A 26,485-nucleotide genomic window follows, 5' to 3' on the forward strand; every position below is an offset into this window, starting at 1 on the left:
CATGTATATATAAACTAATAAGTGTAGTACATAAACTGGAGAACTTTTGATGTGTTAAAAATAATAAATTAAAAAATGTACTGCAGACTTGAATTTGGACTGGACCGTTTGTTTGGTATAGAATAATGAAAGAAATTAATGTATGGAGATTGGAGGGGTTGGGAAATACCTATTTAAAAATGAATTAACGCTTTTATATTGGCATACATAAGGAATAGAAATTTATTAAACCTATATACATAGTATATATATATTATTTTAGAAAAGAGAACTACCTATCAATGCATGGTGACTTAAATTGGTACAGAACTGGGATAGGTGAGGAATAATGAGATATAGTAATGAAACTTTGTATAATAAACCCACAAAGTTACATGGACATGATTATATATATAAATATTGAGGGTCAAATATGACAATTTGGCATGTATTAGTCTTCTTTCTCTCATACCCTTTAAAAAAAATATCTTCTTTCTTTCATATATTAAAGTTATTGAATCACCCCACCAAAAAAGAAAATTTACCTTAAAAAAAGAAAAGAAAGTCCCTCCTGTCATGTCTGTTTCTTTCTTGGGAGATAAAAAAAAAAGTGAAGAAAAAGATTATACATTTCTGTCTAGAAGTTTGGCCATATATTATTTTTAGAATCCCACATCATTATGACTCCAACAAATTTTCAAATTCACAATATTCCACTGTTAAAAAAAAAAGAATTTTGCTCTTTTTCTTTTTCTCCTTTTTAGTTTTCCTAGAATTAAAAAAACATAATAAGTATTTCTCTCACATTTCATGTGAGAAATAAGCTCCCAAAAGCTCCTCTCATGCATTATTATATAAGAATAGGTTGAGAGAAACTTTTTCTCTTCACTCGCCTCAGACTCAGAGAAATTTAATATTTGTATTGGGTCGAAACTCGAAACCCAAGAGAATGGGTTTCCCATTGAAATTGAAACCTCTGTTTCTCGTTCTGACTCTGTTTTTGTTCTCTCACCAAACCATAGCAGAGGATTTCATTGCTTTCAATAATGCTTCTTCTTCTTCTTCTTCTTCTTCTAGCTCAGTAGCCCGAATACTGGCAGGGAAATGCAACTGGTACCGCGGCACCTGGGTATACGACAAGTCGTATCCTCTCTACGACGCCTCAACCTGTCCTTTCGTAGATCCAGAGTTCAACTGCCAAAAGTACGGCCGACCCGATACATCTTACCTCAAATACAGATGGCAACCCTTCTCTTGCGTCTTGCCCAGGTACCATTTTCGCCTCTTTCTCTTGTTTTTCGGATAAAACTTGGCAAATAATGGGTATGTACATATACTCAAGCTTATTGTATGTATGTATATATATTTGCAGGTTTAATGGGTTGTATTTCTTGAAGAAATGGAGAGGGAAGAAGATAATGTTTGTGGGTGATTCACTGAGTCAGAACCAGTGGGAATCATTAACTTGTATGATTCATGCATGGGTACCAAATTCCAAAACCACAGTGATCAGAACCCAAGGACTCTCTTCAGTCACATTTGAGGTAAAAAAAATTTTACTTATTTATTGCTTTTTCACTCTGTTTCTCCCCTTTTCTATTATTATTATTTTCTTTGTGAGTGTAAATTGTCTGCAATCATTGCTGGTTTTAGTGCGTGAATATTTGCTCTACTTTACCTGTCTCTTTGAACTCTTTTTCACAAGGTAAAGTTACTGTTCTTTAAACTTTAATTTTTTTTGGAGTTTGTACAAAGTAGAAGTAGAAAATAGTATGAGGCTGTTTTTCAATATGGTTCTCTCTTGCACTTTTTTAGGTCCAAATTTTAATTGAACGGGGTATTATGTTTGATAGAGTAGAAGTAATATTCTGAACTGGTGAGGTCCAACTTATTATTTTGCTTTAAATTTTTTGAAGAGTGGAGCCAGCCGTGATTAGTGGTGGTGTGCTTTTTCTTTTATGGTTATATTTTCACTTTATGGTTATTCAATTTTGTTGATGGTCCTTTCTATTTAGTCATAAATGTTTTCACGTTAGGATAAAGACTCTTCCTTTCCTTTGTATTCCCACATAAATATCATGATGGTTAAGAAAAAAAAAGCTATTTACATCTTCCAAGTTTCAATACAAGTCTATTGTAGAAACATCATGGCATGGGTCTCCTCTCATAGTTACGTGTCAAAAACTGAACACAGATATGCATTTCATGTGAGAGAATCAGAAAGATCTTCTTAGCTAACTTGATTCAACAGTGTTGACAGATATAGAAACTGCTACCCTACTGTATTAGTTTCATGGTTACATTATAATAAACAAATCGATAAAAGGTGTGAAACCATACTTGTCTGTGTTTGGTGTGCCCTGTTACTGGGGATGAAATTTTGTTTGTTGTGTAAAAAGAGTCTACCTCTGTGGACCACTTTTGCAAGTTGTTACTTACAATTACATTGATATCTAACTTGAGTACACTGGGGACACAACTTTTCTCGTTAAAATATTGGACCAAGTCACTTCTCACAGATCTTACAAAGTGGGTAACATGTTTCGAAATAAAGGGTGAAAAATAAATAACCCTTTACACAGTGTTACTGTGTAAGTGGATATAAGTTCCAATATGAACTTTAATTTGTTATTGTTATGGTTTCAAAGTCGTTAATAAATAAAGATTTAACCTTTGTTGTTTGCAGGAGTACGGAGTGAAGATACTGCTGTATCGCACGCCATTCCTTGTAGATATTGCGAGTGAGAGAGTGGGACGAGTGTTGAAGCTTGGCTCCATCAGGAATGGGAATGGGTGGAGAGGGATGGACATGTTGATCTTCAACACCTGGCACTGGTGGACCCACACTGGAAGAACCCAGCCGTAAGTACTATACATACCATATTATTTAATTAATTTAGAAAAATAATAATATTTTCAACCCTTTTTTTTTTGTTAAATATCACTTTAGGCCAGTTACATCTACAAAAGCCTTGAACCAACACCAAAATAGTAAAATTTAGCACAATTTTTTTTCCATTCCTACCATAAACACTAAAATAGTGTAACTTATCACCAAAATATTAAAAAATATGCAGTTTGGTTGAGATTGATTTGGTGTGAAAACAATACCAAAATGGTGATATGTGGTTTGATTAGAAATGACCTAAGACCCTTTGTATAGAAAAATATTATTTTTAGCCTTGTGTCTTGTAAATTGGTTCAAAATAACCATTTTTGGTTAAAATAATTTTACCCTTACACTTTATTTTATGGTCATCGACTTGGGAAATACATAGATTTCCAATTGGCATCGATTTTTATGAAGTTATATTCAAAACTATTTTGAACAACTTACGAAATATAAATTCTAAAAATGTATGTTTGTTCCAAACATTATTTAGTAAAAACAAAACAGAGGATCAAAAATAGTATTATCCCAATAATTTAATACAATGTTATAAAAGTACTAATTATAAAACTAATACATTTCAGATGGGATTACATCCAAGATGGGAACAAATTGTACAAAGACATGAACCGTCTAATTGCGTTTTACAAAGGACTAACCACTTGGGCTAGATGGGTCAACATCAACGTTGATCCTTACAAAACCAAAGTCTTCTTCCAAGGAATCTCTCCCACACATTATGAGTAAGTCAAATTGTTTGTAATCAACTTTTCTGATCAAGAATGAACTATACATATTTATTATGTGTTGTGGATTTTGAAATGATCAGGGGGAGGGATTGGAACCAACCATCAAAATCATGTTCAGGAGAGAAACTTCCATACTTTGGAGTAAGATACCCAGCAGGAATACCCTCGGCGTCGGTGGTGGTGAACAAAGTGCTGAGTAGGCTGAAGAAACCAGTGTTCTTACTAGACGTGACAACTCTGTCACAGTACCGTAAAGATGGGCATCCCTCGGGCTACAGCGGCGACCACGGTGGCCAAGACTGTAGCCACTGGTGCCTTCCCGGACTGCCAGACACTTGGAATGAGCTCATGTATGCTGCTCTTTTCACCTGATCATCAACACCATCATCACTAGGTTATCTAAGTTAAAGCCATTGCTATTTTTTTCTTTCTTTCTAATTGTTAACATTAATTGGGAGACAAATTCACCAATGTTTTTGTTTCCTTTCAATTAGGAATATCTTGTATTTTGCATTTTTCGTGTGTATTGTTTAGGGGGGTGAGAAAGGGAAAATAAAAGGGGTTTGGTGTAGTCATGGTAAATTGTAATTTTGTAAATTTCATTTTTTTGCATTATATATTGGAAGAACTATATATTGTAGGGAAAGGATGTACTACTACCCTTTTTTATTTGAAATGAAATGTAAGTTTCATAAGAGCAAGTCATGAACTATGTGTGAATCTCTTACATTACAGCTTTGTTTTCAAGATGTGGGAATATATAAATGTTTATATTTATAATTTTTATATTGTTTTTAATAAGATTTGACTAGTTAAATATGTAACTACAGATGTGTTAATGATTGTTTTAACCCTTGCTTGATGATGCATAATGATTTGAAATTTTTGGTAGTTGGCAACAAAAAAAAAAGATTATTTATTAGCTTTGGATTTAGGATCGTAATTAAATGTCATTCGTAATTGATGCCATCATGATTCATGACTACATTAATTTCAATGTTTTTGTTAAAGTTCGAAATCCATATATATTTATATATATATATATGTAAAAAAATCCATATATAAATAGAGGATTTTTAAAAAATATGGCTTTTTAGCCATCAATGTGTAAAAATATGGGTGTTTAATTTTCTTTAATTTGTATGGGAAAATTTAATTAAAAAAACTTAGTTTATGGGAAAACTAATCCCATATTGGAAATCAAAATTAATCAAAACAAATGAGCAAAAAGAGGGGTATTTTTTTTTTTTTCATTTTTATTCATTTATCCATTTTTTTCTTTCATTTGTATTGTTTTTTTTTTCATATTTTTTCAGTTTTTTTTTAATTTTATTTTTTTTTCATTTTTGTATTTATTATTTTCTCCTTTAATTTTTTTTTCTTTTTTCACACATATGAGCTTTTTTTTCTTTTTCTATTTTTTTTTTCATTTTTTCTACCAATTTTTTTATTCATATTTTTTTTTCTTTTCATTTTTCATTATTTTTCTTCTTCTTCTTTTCATTCTTATTTATTCATCTATTTTTTTTTTCATTCATCATTTCATTTGTTTTTTTTTTCATTTTTGTACTTATTCTTTTCTCATTCTATTTCTTTTTTTTTTCTTTTTTTTCACACATATTATTTAACATTACATAATTATTCTACTATTTTTTATTTATTTATTATATTTTATTATTGTAATTTTTTTATAGTTTTTCCACTATATGTAAAAAAAATTCAAATCAATTTTTTCAGCATTTTCTTTTTACTGTAACACTTATAGGAATACCAAAATTTGGAAAGAAAACTAATAAAAATCTGAAAACGTGAATGGGTAACTGATTACCTTCACATTCTTTGTGTGTATATTTATGAGGGTAACTGGTTACTTTCACGTTCTGGTGTGTGTATATTTATGGTTTCTTTATGGTAACTAGTTATTTATGTTACTAAAATCATAGTTACTTATTCTTCCGTTTTTAATGAAGTGTTCTTTCATTTTTTTCCTTCAAATTTGATGTTTGTTTTCATATTTAATATAAGTAACTCGTCACCCCTCTTAGGTAACTGGTTACCTCTCTTATGGCAGAAAGTTACCCATCTCAGAATAACTGGTTACCCCTCCTGGTGCATGTTATTTAACCTAACTCTAAGATTTTTTTTTAAGATCAATCAAGTAACTGGTTACCCTACCCAGAATTTGAAAGAAAAAAAATGTACAACCTAAAAAAAAGGAAAAAAAATATTTACAATAAATAAAAAAAAAAATAAACACAATTCATATTACAAAAAAAAAATTTGCAAAACAACCATGGAAAAATTTAATATAAAAATAGTTATATAAAATTAATATAAAAAAATAATCAAATAAGCTAAAAAAATATAATCAAATTACAAACATACCTTTCCAAATTCATAAAACTTGATTAAGAGTGAAAATATGGCATAAACAAACTTTTATTACAAAAATATGGGAAATTAAACCCATAAAAGTGAAATTAAAACAAAAAAGCCATAGATTAACTTTTCTTGAAAAAAAGCCATATTTTTGCAAAATCTATTAAAATTCCCATATAATATGTAATTTTCACATATAAATATGTACATACTCATATTTGATGGGATGAATCAAAAAGTGAGAGGAATCATATGATGATGCCAATTTGGGGGAAAGAAAACGAGTATGGGCTTTCATTTTCAACATGCATCTATTGATGTGGGCCTCATTTTCTTTTTATAGGCCTTTGTAGAGGGATACTGCAAAGTTTAGCTGGGCTGGCTACATCCGATATATGTTTCTCTATGTTTTTCTTTAAGAGTTGACCGTGGTTAAAATACTTAATATTTTTAAAATATTATATTTTTATATTCAATTTTTTTTAGTGGTAAATATACTTAATATTTAAATTTCTTTTTACTTTTATATCTAAATTTTTTTGGGTAGTAAATATACTTAATATTTTTAAAATATTACACTTTTATACCTATTTTTTTATTATTTTGAGAAATAATAAGAAAGTTAAGAAAAAATATAAGTTTTTAATTATTTTTTAAATTTTAAATTATTTTCTTTTTTTTGTTATTCCTCAAAATAACTAATTCAAATTAAAAATTAATAAAAAATGATTAAAAGTAATTAAAAAATATTTTCTATTATTTTAAAATATACTTTTTTAAAAAAATTTAAAATATAATTAAAACTATATTTTCCTTTCACTTTCTTATTATTTCTCAAAATAATAAAAAAAAATAGGTATAAAAATACAACATGTTAAAAGCATTGAGTATATTTACCGCAAAAAATAATTGGGTATAAAAGTGTAACATTTTGAAGACATTGAGTATATTTACTGGCGAAAAAAATTGGGTATAAAAGTGCAACATTTTGAAAATATTAAATATTTTAGCCGCAATTTATTTTTTTCTTAAATACATATGCCTTTAGCTTTTTTTTTTTTTACTTTTTTACGGTTCTTAATATTTTTTTTTTCAAAAATACGTACTCAAGTTTTCAAAGTTTAATAATTACAAAAATACGATTGGTAAAACAACCCACTGCATCAACCCAACCCAGAATAAACTTTAAAAAATACAAAAAAAATTAATATTTATCAGAATAACTAAACATCAACAAAAAAAAAAAACTTAAAAACAATATAAAAAAAAAAAAGACAAAACTATTAAAATTTCCTTGAAACCATAAAATTGAAAGAATAAAAAATTTGACTGTAATTTTTTTAGTGACATTAAGCATTTTCTGTAAAAAAATCCCTTTTATGAAAGTGGAGTGGGCTTCAAAGGGAGAAGAGGAAAATGAATATTGCTATAAGTCACAACCTTACTTTTGATAGTGTAATTTAATATTAGATCCTTTGTATATTTTAATTTAAAATAAAAGGTAATAGTTTCAAAATCAACAATACAAAATATACAAATAAAAAATAGGATAAAAAATAAATAATATACATATATATTACACAAAACCAAAAATACAAATAAAAAATAAAATTTAAACAAGTACTAATTAATTTGTTCAAAAGAAACTATTTCCTCTCTCTACTAGAATTATTGGGATATCTCTTAAATATATATATATATATATATTATTTGGGATTTACAAAATCTAGAATATTCTCAACTTAGAGCTAAAAATAAAAGAGAATATAAAATATCGTATATGAACAATTATCACAGATAATCGTATTTTTTAGTAGATCATTAGCTTGTGAGATGCACTTATCTACGTGTAGGGGAGCACGACAGGTGCATTGAGCATACTTTCATCAGGTTGGCCGGTTTTTTTATTTGGGAGTTTTAGAAAAATGGAATTCATAGCTCCCCAAAAAGTATACGGTTTGAGTGTTTTTTTTATAGGCATATTTATGTGGTTTTTTTGGTAGGTTAGATTGTCAACTTTGATATTTAAAAAAACAAAATTTGTAGACTTTAAAATTCAAACTTATTCCACATCAAAGTCATTACGAATAATAATTTGATAAAATATTATTGTATCTCAAAAATAAAATTAAAACTTCACAAAAAAATTATAATAATTATCTAAATCATACAAATTATAAATAATATTAAACTTATCAACCTACCCATTAATAGTTTCAACAATTTGAGTTTTATTATGAAAAATTTCACTAGTATTTAAACATCAATTCAAGTAACACTAATTCTTTTTTCATCTATTTTTCCTAAATAAGTTTTTATATACAATTTTTAAGCTACCATTATTAATTTTATAGCAACCAAAACTTTCATTAAAAAGTTAAATCTTTGGACTGATATAAATATATATGTATAAATTTAAAGAATACAATGCTACACATTTCAAAATCCAATATTTCCATTAAACAAATTGAAAGGGTCATCAATGAACCGTTATGAGTTGTCTTTTTAGGTTTTGATTATTATTTAAATATATATATACAAAAAAAAAAATTAAGTAGCGGGTGCGAGTTCGACTCACCTTACATTATTGCAACATATCTTGTGACGAGTTGGATTGAACCCAACCTAATTTCAGCAGGTTTTTTAATAGGCATGTTCAAAGCGAGCATATTTTGATGGGTTGGGCAGGCGGGACGGATTATCAGTTTTTTTGTGCACCCCTATCCACGTGTTTGCTCATGAGAGGCAGAGTGTCCACCTCTCGTTGATATTAATTAGTGGTAGTTACCTGGGAACATAGGTGTTCTCTCCGTGCAGCAGACAAAGAGAATGTCACAAGATCATAATCACATTTGGAAACATATGGTGGTGCGCTGCTTGACACTAACACCACTACCTTGATCGTGGTCGTAGACATGAAGTCTTCATGGAGCTACTTGTAAGGCAAAGCTAGCTTGGTGAATAGGTCTGGGCTTCCTCGAGGACCACCTTAAACATGCTTTGTACATTTTTTCTATTGTAATTCAAGATTAACATGGTAATTGTATTTTCCATGTACTAAATCCTGATTAGAGGGTATTAATCTTATCACAAAGCCAATAAATAGAGTTAGAAACTTATTATAAAAGGCAAATTAATTTGGGCATGCCAAAACCCTGTTAAATTGCGAACTCTAAAAAGAACTTGCACATGTGCACATTCTTTATTAATAAAATACACTTGTGGATTAAGCTTAATTAATAATTGTTGACGAAATCTAATAACGTCAACAACTGCTATTTATAGATTTTGATTGTCAATTGAATTTGAAATCATCCAATAACTTGTAGTTCCACGATCGTTTTGGATGTGTCAAAGGACTTGCTCCATGAATCACTACTGGACGTTTCAAAAGCGCTCCTTTTGGAGTTGTTGCAAAATACATTCTTATCTAATAAACACATTTATGTATTGCACAAAATAATATAAAACAATGAATTTGATGAAAATTATTTTAAATTTATTACATTATCTATAAATATTTGGGGAAAAAATATTAGGGCATTTATGCAAAAATAATATAATTTTTTTTAAGAGAAATCAAGTGAAAAAAAATATAAAAAAGAATTATATAAATTTAAAAAATAAATTGAGGGAACAATTGCTCAAGATCACGCAGATTCGTCTTTAATTATTGTGTCGGTGTAGTTTAAGCAACCTACATGATTATAAAGTAGAATATTTAAAAAAAAATTAACATTTATTAAAGAAAAAATATTGCATAATTTGCATAAAATTAATTCTTTTTAGCTATTATTTTCCAATTAACAGGTACGTGCACATTCCAGATTCTGGTATAGTATGGTATGGTAATAGCCTAATCTAGATATGCTTAAAAGTAGAGTTACTATTTGGCGTACAACAATATATAAGGTGTCGATTGGTTAGTAATACCTCATAATATTTATTAAATTCAAATAAGTGAGATTCGATAATAGAATATGTCATTGATTTATGATGTTGGACACCAATAACACTCCTTAGCAATTACAGTCAAAGAATTGGTTAAGTTTTTTTTTAGCAAACAAAATTGGTTAATTGCTAACATAAATACCAAACTTCGAGTAGATATGCCCATGTGTCATGCAGTTGAAGCCCCTGACGTGGCAGACCAAAGTATTTCGTACGTGTCATGAGCATAGAAGTAGTGTTCTTAGATGTTGATCCAAAACCAAGTCACACACGTGTGCCACTCATAGCAAGCGAGTGTGCTGACTCTGCCTACACGTTTCAGACATCCCACCATTTACTGCTCCACATGTCATCCCACCCCGTCGCCCATGCATATCCATTACTCTCTCCTCATTCATTCATTCCATTCCCTCTGCTTTTTAAAAACACCAAACCAAATTCAATCTCACACCATTACCAAAAACAATCACAGCTCAAGACATTTACAACAGTACTACGTTCGTACAATTTTTGGTTCACTAAAAATAATCGAAGTATATGGCTTCTGATCAACTTAGTCGCAGAGACAACACCAAAGACGAGAGAGGTATCAACGTAGAGAAAGACAGAGTACCAAAGATGACTAGCCATTTCGAGAGTTTAGCTGAGAAAGCTAAAGGTTCGGAGGAGAGTCATGGTCATCATGAGTTTGTTTCACTTTCTGATAAGGATAAGCAGAGAGATTCGAACCTTGATAAGGCGAGGGATGCAAATATGGTGCCTGACAAAGACGCCGAGGCTGCTAAAAGGGGTGTGGGGAAGTTTGAAGTGAGAGCTAGAGAAGAAAAGGGTTCTTCGGACAAAGGTGATAAGGCTGGAGATAAGGACAGAGAGACGAGTAATGTAATGGGGGGAAGTCAACAAGGAAAGAGCACGGAGGGAAACAAAGAGCAGTACTCGTTGGAAGAGATGTCGAAGCTTAGAGGTGAAGCGCAGCAGAAATCTAATGACGCGATACGGGCAGCTGAAGAGAAGTATAGGAAGGCTTTACAATCTGTGAAACAGGAGTTTGGTGAAAAGGGTGCTCAAGCAAAGGACACTTGCCTTGAACATGCACATAACCTTGTAGACAAGGGACATGCTGCGAAAGAAACCGCCATTGGGAAGGCGCAGCAAGGCGGCGCGGCGGCCAAAGACACCATCGTTGGCGCAAGCAGGGCTGCCGTGGATTACACGGTGCCGGCGGTCGAAAAGGCTAAGGACTATACCAAGCAGAAAGCGGCAGAGACGAAGGAGGCGGCTGTGTCGACCGGGGGCAAAGCTAAAGATTACACCGTGCAGAAAGCAGTAGAGGCAAAAGATGCCACCGTGGACACTAGTAAGGAGGCTGCCGAGTATGCGAGCAAAACGGCAGCTAGTGTGAAGGACAAAGCGGCTGCAGCGGGCTGGACGGCAGCGCATTACTCCACCGAGAAGGCTGTGGATGGGACTAAGGCTGCGGCCAGAGTTGTTAGGGATGCAGCAGAGTATGCTGGCCATAAGGCGGTGGAGATAGCGGCCGTGCCATTCACTGCCGCTAAGGATATGGCTTTCTCGGCGGGTGAGACTGCAAAGGAGTACACTGCTCGGAAGAAAGGAGAGGCACAGAGAGGATTGGAAACTAAAAAGATGTCTACTGAAGGACAGGTATACAGAGTTGATTTATATGCATCGATCTATGTGGTGTATATATGCGTTATATCTTGAATAATTGTGTGTTTTTGTTTGAAGGAAACGTTTGAGAGCGAAGGCGAGAAGAAAGAGGAGTCGAGAGAGCATCAGGAAATGGAAACTTCAGAAGTGAGAGACAAAGGAAAATCTGATCAGGACATGGCCAGGGAAGCAGCCTCCTATGGAGTCGAAGAACTTGGCAACGAGAGAGCAACAAAGGGAACGAGTATGCTGGGAGCCATTGGCGAAACTATAGTGGAGATAGCACAGACCACCAAGGAGCTCGTCATTGGGGAAGACGTCAACCCACAACAAAAGAGAGACCAAAGATCCAAGTCATAATAGCTTTGCGCAGTCCATTGAAAGTCACCAGCTTGAAGCAGATCGAGGAATATGAGTGGTGCTTATGATAAGTTTGGCAAATAAGTCTTTCCTTTGCATGGTCTTTCCTTTTTTGGAATAATAAATTCGAGTCACGTTAAATCTTAGGGTAAAGTCCATATACTTTTCTGCATTATATAGTTCTAGTTTCCTGTTCATGATTTTGACTATCAGTAAATAATTTCCTGTATGAACCGTGTTCTTTATAAAGTTACTTTGTTTGTTAGGTAAATTCAATTTGTATACTAAAATGTCATGATGGTGGGTTTTGCTTCTCCTTTGTTTATCCAAGATGTTTGTTTCCAAGGAGATTATGAAATGGATTGGTTGACTCCCTTTCATAATGGCATGGCATATTTTCATAGTCATGGGAAGACCGGTCTTCTTTTGTTGTGTTACCTACGAAAATCATTGTCCTCGATATAAGTTAAACATTGCTGTGCGAGTTTTTTTTTTTAAAAAAAAAGAAACATTGGAATTGAACATCTAAAATAGAATCGTAGGAACTAAATTGGCTGCAATATACGTTTCAAGTAAGATTATTTTCAAAGCACTTCAAATTGTTTTGCTTGTGTCACGCAATAAAATACCAAATTTTTAGGAGAAAAATCCACAAGTTTGTAACTAAACGCAGAAGTGGTCTTCTTTGCTTGATGGTTTCTTCTTCAACGTTCGATCACGGCTGCGAACTAGGGTGCAGCTAATGAAAATTGGACATCTCTAATAAAAAAAAAAGTGAAAGAAAACGTATTTACTGAATTGGGAAAAAAGACCCTATCCTTGAGGGAACTAATACATTATATATAAAAAAAAAAATCCCACGACCAAAGTACCTCATTAGAAAGTATTTTGTTTTAGTTTTAATGATATGGGCGAAAAGGGTTTTGTTTCCATTGTTAATTTTTACTAACATAAAATGGAAATAAAACGAAATTAATAATAGCGATCAGTTTGAAGATTTCTTTTACCGAGTCCCGACAATGGGTTTGTTGATTTATTTTGGCTCAGAACCAGCCTTTTTTTTAGGGAGAGGAATGGAAGGAAATTGCAATAATAATCATAACATTCTTGTTTGGTAAGGAAATAAAAGGCAATGATGTGTTCTTTTAACTCTTTGAGCCCACCATTCAAGATCCACAACCTCTACATTTAAATGACTAACAAGCTCTCTTCACACATTGTTCAAAATCTGATTAAAAAGATAGTAATTTCACTCAATTAAAAAAAATAATGGAATTTCATAGTTATGTATAGTCATCTAAAAGGATATAATTACTCTCCTTTCTCTCCAAATTTACCGTCAAAACAGAAAATCAAAATCACTTATCCATAATATCTGGTCTCAACTTTGCACAATATTATTCTTCATTCCAAACATCAGACAAACCTTCAATAATGTCAATATTATTATTCGTTTTTTATCTTTGTTTCTAACTCGGGATGACATTAGCGTGAGCAACTAGGAATTTTCAAGGAATTGAGAGAGAAAAGGTTGAGATGAGTCAAGGAATACGAGGAAATAATTGGATTATTTTCAGTGCAAAGAACAATTTAAAATGAAGAAAAAATATTGATAGAGATATTATTGAAGAATTTTCAGCTAAACGTTTTCCTCGTTTGCCAGTCATTATCACAAGTTTGTTTATCACGCTCCTAAAATGCAAGCACTAGCTCGATGAACCATCATCTCACTCTGGACTTTTCCCCTAAAATACAATGGACTAATTTGAAAAAGATAAGCCAAATCGACATTGGTGAAACATGTTGTTCCCCACAAAATTGAATAAGTAAAAAACTATACCACCAGGAGTTAAAAGGTGAAAAAAAATACAAATGAAAATATATATACATAATGAAGTGAACAAAAATATCAATATACTAATTACCATAGTCAAAAGAACTTTTTTTTTGTAGGTTCTTAAATTCTGGTTTTCCGAAGAAAAACAAAAGGTTTCAATGCCATCAAGCACTTATCTAAACATAAAAGTAGTATTCTCTCATCTTTATTCCTTTGGCCTTTTTACCAATTAAGATTCTTTCGGACAAATCTAAAGGCCATCAATTTCTACAGCCAAAAAATTCCTCATCATCTCAATCATTTTCCCTTTTGGTTTGAAAAACTGTCTCATTGTCAAGTTTATGCTTTATATTCAACATCTATGCAACAAGTGATCATATGAACTAATGTGTACCGAAAAAGAATAATAACACAATAACAGAACCCGGAAAGCATACAAATTTACAGTATACTCATACAAGTATGTAACCGAACTTGTTAAGTTATAAGAATCAAATACACCCACATGGTACTTTTCAAGGTAAGGTTACATAAAGATCACAAGCATAGTAAATTAAATAAGATAAGAATAATAAGATTATGAAGAGAATCAGATTAACATTATTATTAACAAGGGATTTGAGAAGTGAACCATTCCATGACATGAATTGGGGCCTTCACAAGCTCCAAAGCCAACTCCACTATTACCGTCACACAAAAACAACAGGGGCATATGCACGATAACACCAACCTGTCCAGAAATTCCCATTCCATTAAACTCCAATCAGATTTAGAAAAATCCCATCAAATTCAACACAAAAATTTATTAATCTCAGACACCCAGATGCCCAGATTGGATAAAGTCTCATTCTTAGCACCAAAAACAGAAAGACCAAAAAAAATGATATCTTTTTTATTTTGGATTTAATCTAAAGAAGAAAAAAGAAAAAGGAAGAGAGCTTTTAGGGTAGACAGAGTTATACCCGACGATCCAGATGATGATGCCGACGATGGACAAGATGAGAGAGAGAAAAGCAAAGGGAAGACCCAATAGAAAGCCCAAAGGCCTGCAATCACCGTCTTGGCTGCACATTTTCTCTGGGTATGCTTGGTTATAGAACTTGGTCCTTCTTCTTTGCTAGTAGTTGAATGTGACAGAGAAAGAGGAAGAAGAAACAGACTGAATATGTAATAAGACTACCAAGCAGAGGAATTTTTTTATTTTTTATTTTGGTTTAATTTCTATACTGAAATGGGTATTGGAATGGAGTGTAGAGTACGAGATAATGAAATATGGAGAGCGACACATTGGTTTGGTTTTGTATACAAGTCAACTTACGAATAGATAAAGTTCGAGAATTTCTCTATTATGAGAAATATATGTTCCTTTTCAAAAAAGAAACGAAAAATATATGTTAATTAATCTGATTTACTTTTGCTTTTGAAAAGAGATTAAAAATAAAATATATATATAGTATTTGATTCTAAATCAAAGTCGGGAAATTGGATTGAAAAGTGAACTCTAATCCTTTTTATTAGGCAAACGAAACATCATTTTCAAGTTCTGTAAACTCTAATACTTTTATAATCACTCTTGTCACTTATTCCTTCCCCATTTTTCCGTAAGTCCACAGCCAACAAACTTGACTTTCTTTATAAACTATCATATATTCTTGAAGAAAACAAGATTACCAATAACAATCTTCCTTTGATCAACCCATACCAAATCTTCCCAAAATTCATTACTCATTTTACCCAATCCATTAAAACGCTCATCAAACCATCCTAAAATGCCCCAAAAGAATATATCAAATCCTCTAAATTCAGCGAGTGTCAATTGAGACCTACTCCTGAGGTCCAATTCGTCACTTTACAAATCCCTCCTAAATTTATTCCCGAGTGGATTGCGCAAGGATTCACCCATATCTATTTTGGTGTCATTCGCTTAGCTATTTCTCTTCATGGTCGAAAGGGCCTTCCAATCGGCTGCCGAATGGGTCTGCTCGACACCTAAATGAGGAAATACCAACATGCAAGCATTGTAACCATAGAAACTACATTGAACGCAGGAACATTAATAACTACACTGTTTCCTAACTTTAATATGTTTTCAAAGACAACCGCCTGACTGATGCTTTCAAAGTAGAGGTCCAACTTTCTGGAATTGACCAAGATCTTACTTCCATTGGAGCCACTCTTCACTACCAGATGGCATACAGACTCCAAGATCACGCTCTGGATCTTTCTTTGCCAACAGCAGAAGTAGCATTACTACTCTCGGTAGACTCTACCCAAGTCCCAACATGCACTCATATTCCAAGGTAAATCTCTACAGATGATCTTATGAAGATTTTGCCTAGTTTGTGGATAACAAACTATGAGAGGCTCCATCAACCTCAAAAAGCTATCCAGACTCTTACTGAACCATCTTATCACAAAAAAGAAGATGGCTCTGTCGAAATAATCTTTGACAGAACTCAAACAAAGATTCACAGTTGCTTTACCACCTAGTATATGATGACTTCTGTCACACCAGCTGATGTGGAAATCCAATCCTTTGATTCTCAAGGCAGCCCTATTTATGCTTTCGAATCTTCGGATGGACATAAGTATTGGGATGTTTGTGACTGCAAAAGTTGCTTAAAAGTGGAAGAAGACCTTCCAAAGCCAAAGCGACGTCTGAGCTCAGGAAAACGACTTAAGCAACGGCTAGATCAAGGGGAAAAAGGAATAGGATTGTTAGGCCAACCCTCTGAAAAGTTTGACTATATAGTCAAATATTCTACTCCCAAAGGCTTACCTAACTCTCCTCCAGAACCAACTGGATGAGACATTGAGCTTCCTCCAACAGGCTCCCAAGAGCCTCCACTTTCGGCTCCTCAACAGAACATTTTTTCATGCTACAAAAAAGCAGCAAAATGGATGCAACATCATGGAGAAGCTTTTCCTGCCCAAAATCAATTACAACAAATTCCACAAGTATGTATGATGACTACTACTGATTATGAGTAAGACTTTCCTCCTCTCAAGAAATTTGATAAGCAAGACGACCAAGGTACGGTCTCTCACCAACAAAAGGTTCAAAACCCCACAGCCAGGAACGCAGATGGGTCTCTAAAAAAAGTATCTCCGGTCGAAGAAGTTCTCAACTGGCAATCAGAAAATATGATTGCCCAAAACAAGGTCTTAGAGCAAGTCGAGTTACAAAATACCATAATAGAGACGGCAGTAAAACAATCTCAGACTACTATCATCGATAATCTCACTGCAAAGATCCAACTGATTCATGAAGAGCTTCTAGCCATCTTCAAAGCAAACTCAGTTCCGATGCCAGTATTCCTGGCAAAAGAAGCCGAGATGAAGAGCCTTAAAACTCAATATGAATCCCTCAAGAATCGGTTCTGCCAACAAGAACTGACAAAGTCTCCTTCAACTAGCTATTTGGGAACCTCGTCTCCGTTCGGGATAACTACGACGCCGGTCCCTTGACAGTTTGCTACAATCCCAAAAACCTCCCAGCCTTTTCCTATTACTAGAACTATACAAGAGGAGTCTGTTGTAAGATTAAGACACATGCTTGATGAAAACCAACAATAGAAGACAAAAAAGGGAAAAAAGAAAGAATCACCAAGTCAATCGACAGACAATCTTAAGCAACTTATGGTCCATCTAGCCACAAATCCTTTGTCACAAATGATTCGACATACAAGCACTCTCCACATCGCAAAAAATGAAACGGACTCGGACGACCAAAGCTCCTCGACTAGTTCAGACAATTCTTCAAATGACTGGTCTGAAGAAATGAGCTCAACTTCTGGTGATTCTATACCGAGTGACCCCGAGAGCTTATCTAGTAAATCCTTATCCAGCGATGACGATGGAACATTTCCACATCTGATGGTTCAAACAAATGAATCAAACTCACAGATCGAACCAATTATCACAAGCGAAGACAAAAGTGGAAATGAATCAACAACACCACATGTTCCCCAAAAATGAAAAAGTAAAGGTTCCAATTTTCAAACTTTTACTTTAGATGACCTCCCTCCATCAAAATGGCGCGAAAGGTTCCAATAGTTTCAAGCTTGGCTCAGCCTAGAATCACAAAGACCGGAAGCACAGACAGGAACGGTTCTACTCAGCTTTGTTTCCCGTTTTACAGGCACCCTACAAGACTGGTGGACAAGTTTGGGCGATTACAGGAAAATGACGTTTTAACAACTTCCATCTGTCACCAATGCCCTAGCTTATCTGTATATTGAGTTCTGCGGACAGGACACTCAAGTCACTGAAAGACTTCACGCAGAATTCTTTAAACTAAAATGATGTTCAATGGATAAGAGAGATTTGGAGAAGCATTACAAAAAGATGACTCAATGGTTTTACCAAATAGGTGGAATTGATGACCCAAACCTAAAACAGGCTTTCCTCTCTTCCATACCAGAACCACTAGAAGAAGAAACCTTCAGACTTCTCTCGGGAACAGGAAGAACCCTAGCTGATGCTACGATTAGAGAGATCTATCAACTAGCTCTAAAGGCATTGGAAAAGATGTGCTCTCAGCACAAATTTATCCAAGAATTCATGAAACAATCCAAGAAGCTCGGAAAGGTTTGCAGCCAAAAGGACCTACTAATCAAATGTCAATCAGAATCGGTATGTTCTTGTCTTCCAGAAAAAAGGAAACACAACAAAAGGTTTAAAACCTTTAGGACCTTTAAATCCTCAAAAGAAAAAGGACGCCGCTCATTCAAGTTTCTAAGGAGGAAGCACTCTTTCAGAGAGAAGTCCGACAGATGTTTCATCTGTGGCGACAAAGGACATTATGTCAAGCAGTGCCCCAAAGGAAAAACTGCCAAACTGATCTCCCACATTCAACAAATAACAGGCATATCTCTCGAAGAAAATGATCTAGAATCCATCTTCTCTACTGGTGATGAGATAAATCCAGAATCCCTATGTGCATTCGAACAACAGAAGACTTTAGATGAATTCTACCACATGGCAGCCATCAATACAATACAACCATCACCAATCATCTCCATGCAGATCCTCTCTACAAAGTATGCTCGGCCAGTCAAAGTAGCAGCCTTCTTTGACACGGGAGCATCATACACCATGATGAACCCTGATGTTCTCCCGCAGAATATTGGAGGAAAGAAAAACAATTCTTCCACGCTGCAAATGGAAGCATCTTCTGTACAGAGCTCATCAGTAAACCAATTAAATTACAGTTCTTCCCAGGATGCTCTATCATTCATAGAGTAATTGGTTCAAAATTACCAGGGAAAGATCTTTTGATGTCTACACCAAGAAAAATGGTTTATGAATCCTTCCTGGTGGCCTCGGTTACAAACAACATTTTGCTCCATGGGAATTCATACCAAACTATTTTCTCATGCCTCCTCATCCATTCTCCAAGGTCAGACAACGACTCATAGAAAATTCCTATTCCACTAGTCATGCCGAATTCCTCCAGAAATGTGAACGCCCTATATAGAAAAATCATTAGTTCTTCATCAATTTATCATTCAAGCTCAATGAAGATGTTAACCCTACCAAGGCAAGCCACCCAGGCAGGAACCTAGAACATCAGAAAATGGCAACTGAGGAATGCAAAGAACTACAACAACAAAGATTAATCGAGCCAACCACCTCTTCATGGGCATGCCATGCTTTCTACGTCAATAAGAGATTAGAACAGGCTCGGGGAAAACAGAGGCTGGTCATCAATTATAAGTCCCTGAATGAATTTTTGGCAGATGATAAATTCCCCCTACCAAACAAAAATTCCCTATTTGCAAGCCTGTCAAAGGCTCAAATATTTTCAAAATTCGAACTAAAGGCGGGATTTTGGCAGTTGGGTATCAAAAAAGAAGATAGGCCCAAAACGGCCTTCTGCATTCCAAATCACCACTATCAATGGACTGTCCTTCCCTTTGATCTCAAAACAGCCCCATCACTATTCCAAAAGGCCATGACTAAAATCTATGGCCCCATTCTAGATAAGGCCCTAATCTACATTGATGATATATTGCTCTTCTCACAAGATGAACAAACCCATCACAATCTTCTGGCCTAGTTCATTTCTCTCACAGAAGCCTATGGGGTCATGTTATCTGAAAATAAGATGATCATTGGACAAGCCCAAATTGACTTTCTGGGGATGAAGCTTATTAAAGGCCAATATGAAGCCCAACCGCACATAGCCCAAGAGTTGTTAAAATTTCCCGAAAAGGACTTCACAAAGGTCCAAATTCAACAGTTTCTAGGAATTGTAAACTATTTACAGGATTTTGTCCCGCTACTTTCAAAAATGACAAGACCGCTCAGTGACATGCTTAAAAAGCAAACCCCACCATGGTCACAAGAGCAAACTGTAGCAGTCAAAAGACTAAAGGAAATAATGCAGACACTACCAACTCTGCAGATTCCTTCTGATGGAAAAAGAATCCTGCAAACAGACGCTAATGATCGGTATTGGGGAGCGGTCCTACTTAAACAAGACAAGACAGGGAAAAGAAAAATATGTGGACACAATAGTGACCACTTCGAAGACTCTTAACTCCATTATCATTCTACCCTTAAAGAATTATTGGCAAGAAAGATGGGTATTACAAAATTTGAATTCCATCTGATAGGTCATCATTTCTTGGTAGAAACAGACTTTGTCGCGTCAAAAGGAATGATTGGTCTAAAAAAGAGCGAAACGACAAATGCCCAACTTTTGAGATTGGCAGTTTGGTTTGACAACTACTCTTTTGACATTAAACACATCCAAGGCAAAGACAATACTGTGGCTGCTTTCTTATCCAGATCGCCCCTGCTATAAAGCTAGCCTCAGGATACTCAACAAGAACCATCCCCATTGTCATCCAAAAATCATTACATACCATCCCAATCATATTCATGATGGCCTCCTCCTCTTCTGTCACACACAACTAAACTTTTCCCTGGGATGCAAAGAATATCCTTTCGAAAACATCCAACAAATCATACAGAGAAAGAGCAACCCACAGAGCAATCTTTCTCCAAAATTTTATGATCTCCAAACTTAGACCTTCTATCCAAAATGACTTTGGAATCCATCCAAAGTATCCATTTTCCCAAATCCTACCTCTTCGAGATGCTATCTTCACACCAAAACCAGTAGCTTACCTTTTCTGGTATTTGGCCAGTGTTTTTACCATTGCTGTCGAAGTATAACTATGGCCTTGCACACATCCATAAAATCCTTCTTGGACCAAGAAAGGTTCAAACCAGCTTACCAAGTCCAAATGGACATTCTGTCCTGGTTCGCCCCATCGGGAAAATGGAAAAAGGTCCAAAATAATAGGCCCACTTTTATCTACCCACCAGGCCCAGATGTTGCCAGCCTAATGAACTCTTATACTGTTCTCTTTCTTAGTCTTAATGCCAAGCTTGATGAATAACAGAATATAGTTACCAATCCAGCATTCGAAGTCTACGAGTCAAAAGAAGAGCCATTATGTGGTCTTGGGGGCCAAGAATACATGAACATAAAAAAAATTCTGTTTGAGAAAAATCAGATTATACCTCATGAACTATGGCCCAAGCCAAAAGAAGATGCTCCTTGGGAGAAAATCCCTTCCGACTATACTTGCAAAATAAAGAGGGTCCTTGAAGCCTTCCATATTTCAAAAAATAAGACAGATTAGGCCACCATACTCGAAGAAACATTGGAGCAAAAATATTTGTCACTGTACAAATTGATCGACACTGAAGGGGTAATTTTACGAAAAAATGATTACTTTGAAGATTCACACGACTCATATGCTGGCACTGCAGATATGCAAGACCTTTATCTCTTCCAGTACATAGGAAAAGAATGGAACATGGCGTATACAGACTACGACGCCTGCCCTCCAGCTGGCAGTGATCAGGATGAAGAAGAACCGACAGGATGGAACCCACTTCATGAAGACCCAACATATGACTCTGACTATGGGGCCAACCATGAAACACTATTTAAATAATTATTGTGTATTATAGCCATATGCTTTTGTTTCTTAGCCTTTTACTTTTGTCGGGGAATCTTATCCCTTATCTTTATGCTTTTGTTTTTGTCGGGAAATCTTATCCCTTATCTTGTCTAGGGAATCTTATCTCTTATCCTATCCCAACTAAGGTTGGTTTTGACTAGGATGGGTTAAGTTTGTACGCTGGAGTAGATGGCTATATAAGGCCATCCCTCTTTGTGTAAGGCAGAGAATTACGAAGCAATAAAAATATCAGAGTGTTTATTGTCAAAAATGTTCTTAGTGCCTAAAATTATTATTATTATTTTTGTTAATTTTTTTATCAGATATTTTAATTATTTTGAAACTTTAATTATGCTGTGAAGTTATGTAATATTTGACATATTAAAAAAACCTGTAACGCCCTGGTTACCCCAGAACCGTTACGGTGAACAGGAAATTTGACCCGCTACCCGAGTCCTTTGGTTAAAAACGTGTTCTAAGTGTTATTAATAGGCTAAGGTGAAAATTAGCAAAAAGAAAAGGATATGTTTTATTTAATACATAAAACTGTTCATGGGCCCACAAGAACATTTACAAGTTATTTACAACTCAAAAAGGTCATTACTGTTCCAAAATTACAAACCCGCCGACCTAAGCGACAAAAATAGGGTAAACCCCCTAGTTCCTCTGAGAACTCCTTGGCCGTGGTGATCAAGTGGCCGCATATGTACACATCACCACCTAAGCTCTCCACTCAAGGCTGGATGAGCTTTTCTTTCCCTTTACCTGCACCACATAGCACCCATGAGCCAAAGCCCAGCAAGAAAACATATCATTATATGTAAACATTATCAAATGATCATCATTATAATCACACAGAGCTCATTGCTCTCAAGCAGATGAGTGAATATCACTTGAGCTTCTAGAAAACCATACTGAGTGACTGACAAGCAAGTCACTAATTTAATCAGAAGAGTGGCTGCTGGGTAAGCCACTAGCCTCAAACAGATGAGAGATTGGTAGGTAAGTCTCTAACTTAACAAATGAGTGACTGATGGGTAAGTCACTAGCTTAAACAGATGAGAGACTGATGGGTAAGTCTCTAACTTAACAGATGAGTGACTGATGGGTAAGTCACACAAGCGCTTATAATGTTCATCGAACTTGAGGTCGGTCCGACATTAATGTTCTTTGAGCCATCCAATGCAGATATCGATTAGATCTAATCTTTATTTGCTCGCGTTGAACACGCTAAGGCCGTCCTGACTAATGAGTCAGCACTATGTGACCAGTGACCAGTGCCCAGTACTGCTGCCGAACCTAACTAATAAGTCACAGCTTCACAGTTGATACTGGCACATTTGCCAAATCTGACTAATGAGTCAGTACCATGCACAAGTGAGCAAGATTTGCTAAGCATTCAATAACCAATTCATGTCCACATTTACACAATCAACATGCCTCAAGAACAACCAAGCATGTCACATATGGGGTGCAGTTTTCTTACCTCTGATTCGAGCTAGAATGAATAAAAGAACGACCCTTGAGAACGATCAACCTTTAGTCCTCTAGCGGTTACCTAATCATAACACATTATAGGATACCATCAATAAAATGATCAACATAGGTTCCCAAACCAATATCTAGCCTCCAAGACATCAATCCTCACTAATCCAAGTAGTAGGAGTGATCCCGAGGCCTAAAATCATGTTCCCGGGGTCAAAACATGCAAACGGGGTGAAAACTGGGCAAGGGATGCGGCCCTAGCACCTTGGGCCGCGGCCCCCATAATTTCCTGAAGCAAGGGCCGCGACGCCCTTCATCAAGGGCCGTGGCGCCCAGCAGGCACAAAAAGCCCCACCTGCTTCTTCAAGCAAGGGCCGCGGCTCTCCAAGAACAGGGTCGCGACCCCCAACCCTGGGCCATTCCCAAACGCGTTTTTAACACTCCAAAGCCTCCAAAATCATACCTAAACATTCCTCAATCATCAAATCAAAGTTCCCAAGCTTCCCAATGCTCCAAAACCCTCAAAACCCAAGGTTCAAACGAACCGAAAACTCAACAATTTACAAAATCTAATTCAAAGCTTAGAAACTCGAAAAACTCAAAACTTAAACTTCGATTACCTTCGATTGGGTTATTTTCCATCAAATCCTTTGGTCAAGAAGATTCTAATCTTTCCTAGGATCGCTATGCCTCGATCCTCGCTCGATTCTGACTCCTAGAACTCAAGATATCTTCGAAAACGCTTCGAACGGTGAAAATGAGCTAACGGGGAAGAACGAGAGGTTTTCTAACGTACGTTCTATCTGACAAGCTACTTCAAGCTTAAGTAACCTCAAATAAAACCTAGTGCTTGGGGTCCCAAAAACACCCCTGGGGACATTATAGTCAAAACTTCCAGAATTTCACCCTGATCTCAATAATTCCCAATTTATCATCAAATAAACATTCTTACTACTCGATAATTGACCCCGTTATGACAAAACCGCTAATCTACTAAATAGGACCGTCTCACGCCAAATAGCTCGAATATATCTCCATAATAATTGAATCTCATTCACAAATCACATCATGCACCCCAAATACACAAATTTACCCTTAATGGGCCAAACTATCAAAACATCATAATATTTCAAATGTGGACCCACATGCATGCATATAACATCATATTATAATATAATCTACATAAACATGTATATATTCATTTAATGGCATAATTAAACAGTTATGGCCCTCCAGGCCTACTAAACCGACACTAACCACATCGGTGAATTCGGGGCATTACAAAACCTTTCATAGTAGCTTATTGTTGAGAATACATTTTACACAATTATACAATATTTTCACGTATATTTCATATATTAAACAAATTAACATATAAAACATCCTAAAACACATGTTTCTAATGAATTTCATAAAGTAAATCAAATAACAAAGTTTAAGAATCTTAATTTTACACCGCAGATATTAAGACTCATTCACTCACTCTCTCTAACCCTAGTTCATTTCTGTTCAAGAGTAATAACAAGAGAGTGATTTGGATCTTCAAAATACACAGTCTTCCACAATTTACTTTAATCATCTAGATTAGGGCGGACAATTCTCAACACATGAGATGAGAAAATATGGAGAAAAAGAGAGTGTATGTTGGGCGACCAAATTAGGTCTTTTGTGTCTAGTTTTTTTTCTTCAGAGAATAAAGGCTCTTAGAAAAAACTTTCTTCACATAAAAAACATAGAGTTAAGTACATATTTATAGCAACACTTTAGGGTTAATTTTATTTAATTAAATAATTACAATAATAGGTTAAAAATGCCCTATATGGCCGAACACCATAGTGTTTGACAAGCCTGGGAATTTTTTCATTTTTAAATTCAAATCATAAAAGTCTTTAAATTCAAATACTATTATTTTCTATAATTATATTGTAAATCCTATAATCGGCATTTTTATAGAAATATCTTTTTCTTAAAAGATAAATTAGTTGTTTCCCATTATTGTAATTTTCGGAAATTCACTTTCCCTTTTTTGTGAATTTCATATAATAATTAGCTTCCTTATTTAGTTTTATATTGTCCCAATTTGTTTATAAAGGGAAGTTTTATATTGCAAATATTCAGTTTTTACCCAAAGTCATTTTTGGATTATTTGTTTATATTTTCGTGCAGCTCAAGAATTGAAAAACAGGAAACTAATCCTTAATGTCATTAATTGTTGTTTCCTTTTTGAGATTGTTTTGGATCCGACACAGGTCTGAGCTGTCCCCACCAAAATTGTATCTGTCGAATTAGCATCTTCTAAAAAAAACAACTCTTCATCAATCAAGAATATCTTCAATTTTTCTTGCCTTTATTAGAAAAATTCTTTCTCAGCCTTTATGAGCACGAAAAATAACTCTATAAATAGGGCTCTAAAGGCAGTGAGAAATGTGAACTCTTAGATGCATAATTTGTGAGCATAATTGTAATATTTGTGAGAGTTCCTCTTTGTATTCAAGATCATAAGTATTCACGTGATCTTGTAGAAATATGTGTGTTTAGTTTTTAGTGGTGAGTTTATACCATGTTCATGAGTGAATACACATTGTAATTTGAACACATCGTTTATAGTCTTCGGGAGAAGATTTTTACAAGCCTTGCGTTGGGAGGATGCAAGCACTCGCTAGCCATTGAAGGGAGTTCAAGTGGTTGCGCGTTTCAATCAAGATCAGATTAGTGAAGAGAAGTACAACAAAGTTGCGGCAAATCTCAAGAGGGAGTTTTGTTTTGTTTAAGTCAATATTTTGTACTTGTGATTCTTTATTAATTGGTTTTATTCTCTAGGCGTGGCCTCAAGGAGTAGGTTATCCGAAAGGGTTTCTGAACCTTGTAAAAATTCGTTGTGTTCTTTATTGTTTTGCACTGTCTTTTTATTGTGTTCAGTTTTTGTCGTGACAAGTTCGGATTCTGTCCTGACAGAACCGGAATCTGTGTAAACAGTTAATTACCATTCCACACTTTAATTAATTCAAATAATTTAATTAATTTGGTAATTATTAAAAACGAAATTTCAATAATAAAACAAAACCCTTATTAATTTCGTACTTTATATATAATTATAATAATATTTAAACAATAATTAATTAATTAATAATTAAATCATTTATTCAAATTAACTAATTATAATTTGAACATTGATTTAATACTATTTATCAATTTGACATCA

The 26,485-nt window shown here is 34.6% G+C and overlaps 3 protein-coding genes across 3 annotated transcripts; 2 read left to right on the forward strand and 1 right to left on the reverse strand.

Annotated features, from left to right (window-relative positions):
* The first annotated feature begins 761 nt into the window (after positions 1 to 761).
* On the forward strand, positions 762 to 4,330 carry LOC133817393 (protein trichome birefringence-like 39). Its single transcript, XM_062249902.1, has 5 exons — positions 762 to 1,248; positions 1,352 to 1,523; positions 2,666 to 2,841; positions 3,454 to 3,612; positions 3,699 to 4,330. The coding sequence occupies exons 1-5, from the start codon at positions 929 to 931 to the stop codon at positions 3,988 to 3,990; spliced, it is 1,119 nt and encodes a 372-aa protein (XP_062105886.1). The 5' UTR covers positions 762 to 928; the 3' UTR covers positions 3,991 to 4,330.
* Positions 4,331 to 10,349: 6,019 nt separating this feature from the next.
* Positions 10,350 to 12,250, forward strand: LOC133817394 (seed biotin-containing protein SBP65). The gene is made up of 2 exons (XM_062249903.1): positions 10,350 to 11,613; positions 11,698 to 12,250. The coding sequence occupies exons 1-2, from the start codon at positions 10,486 to 10,488 to the stop codon at positions 11,977 to 11,979; spliced, it is 1,410 nt and encodes a 469-aa protein (XP_062105887.1). The 5' UTR covers positions 10,350 to 10,485; the 3' UTR covers positions 11,980 to 12,250.
* A 1,986-nt stretch (positions 12,251 to 14,236) lies between these two features.
* LOC133817395 (signaling peptide TAXIMIN 1) lies at positions 14,237 to 15,122 on the reverse strand. The gene is made up of 2 exons (XM_062249904.1): positions 14,779 to 15,122; positions 14,237 to 14,546 (listed from the first exon to the last, which is right to left on the reverse strand). Exons 1-2 carry the CDS (start codon positions 14,886 to 14,888, stop codon positions 14,423 to 14,425), a joined length of 234 nt encoding a protein of 77 aa, XP_062105888.1. The 5' UTR covers positions 14,889 to 15,122; the 3' UTR covers positions 14,237 to 14,422.
* Between the last annotated feature and the right edge of the window lie 11,363 nt (positions 15,123 to 26,485).

The sequence above is a fragment of the Humulus lupulus genome, chromosome 2 (assembly GCF_963169125.1).
Source record: "Humulus lupulus chromosome 2, drHumLupu1.1, whole genome shotgun sequence".
NCBI classification, from domain to species: Eukaryota; Viridiplantae; Streptophyta; class Magnoliopsida; order Rosales; family Cannabaceae; genus Humulus; species Humulus lupulus.

Excerpts from the sequence above, each read along its gene's own strand:
- LOC133817393 (XM_062249902.1), top strand. The coding sequence starts at position 929 with ATGGGTTTCCCATTGAAATTGAAACCTCTGTTTCTCGTTCTGACTCTG. Across the intron at positions 1,524-2,665 it reads TCTCTTCAGTCACATTTGAG|GAGTACGGAGTGAAGATACT; the intron begins GTAAAAAAAATT and ends TGTTGTTTGCAG. Across the intron at positions 2,842-3,453 it reads CACACTGGAAGAACCCAGCC|ATGGGATTACATCCAAGATG; the intron begins GTAAGTACTATA and ends AATACATTTCAG.
- LOC133817394 (XM_062249903.1), top strand. The coding sequence starts at position 10,486 with ATGGCTTCTGATCAACTTAGTCGCAGAGACAACACCAAAGACGAGAGA. Across the intron at positions 11,614-11,697 it reads AGATGTCTACTGAAGGACAG|GAAACGTTTGAGAGCGAAGG; the intron begins GTATACAGAGTT and ends TTTTGTTTGAAG.
- LOC133817395 (XM_062249904.1), bottom strand. The coding sequence starts at position 14,888 with ATGTGCAGCCAAGACGGTGATTGCAGGCCTTTGGGCTTTCTATTGGGT. Across the intron at positions 14,547-14,778 it reads ATCATCATCTGGATCGTCGG|GTTGGTGTTATCGTGCATAT; the intron begins GTATAACTCTGT and ends ATTTCTGGACAG.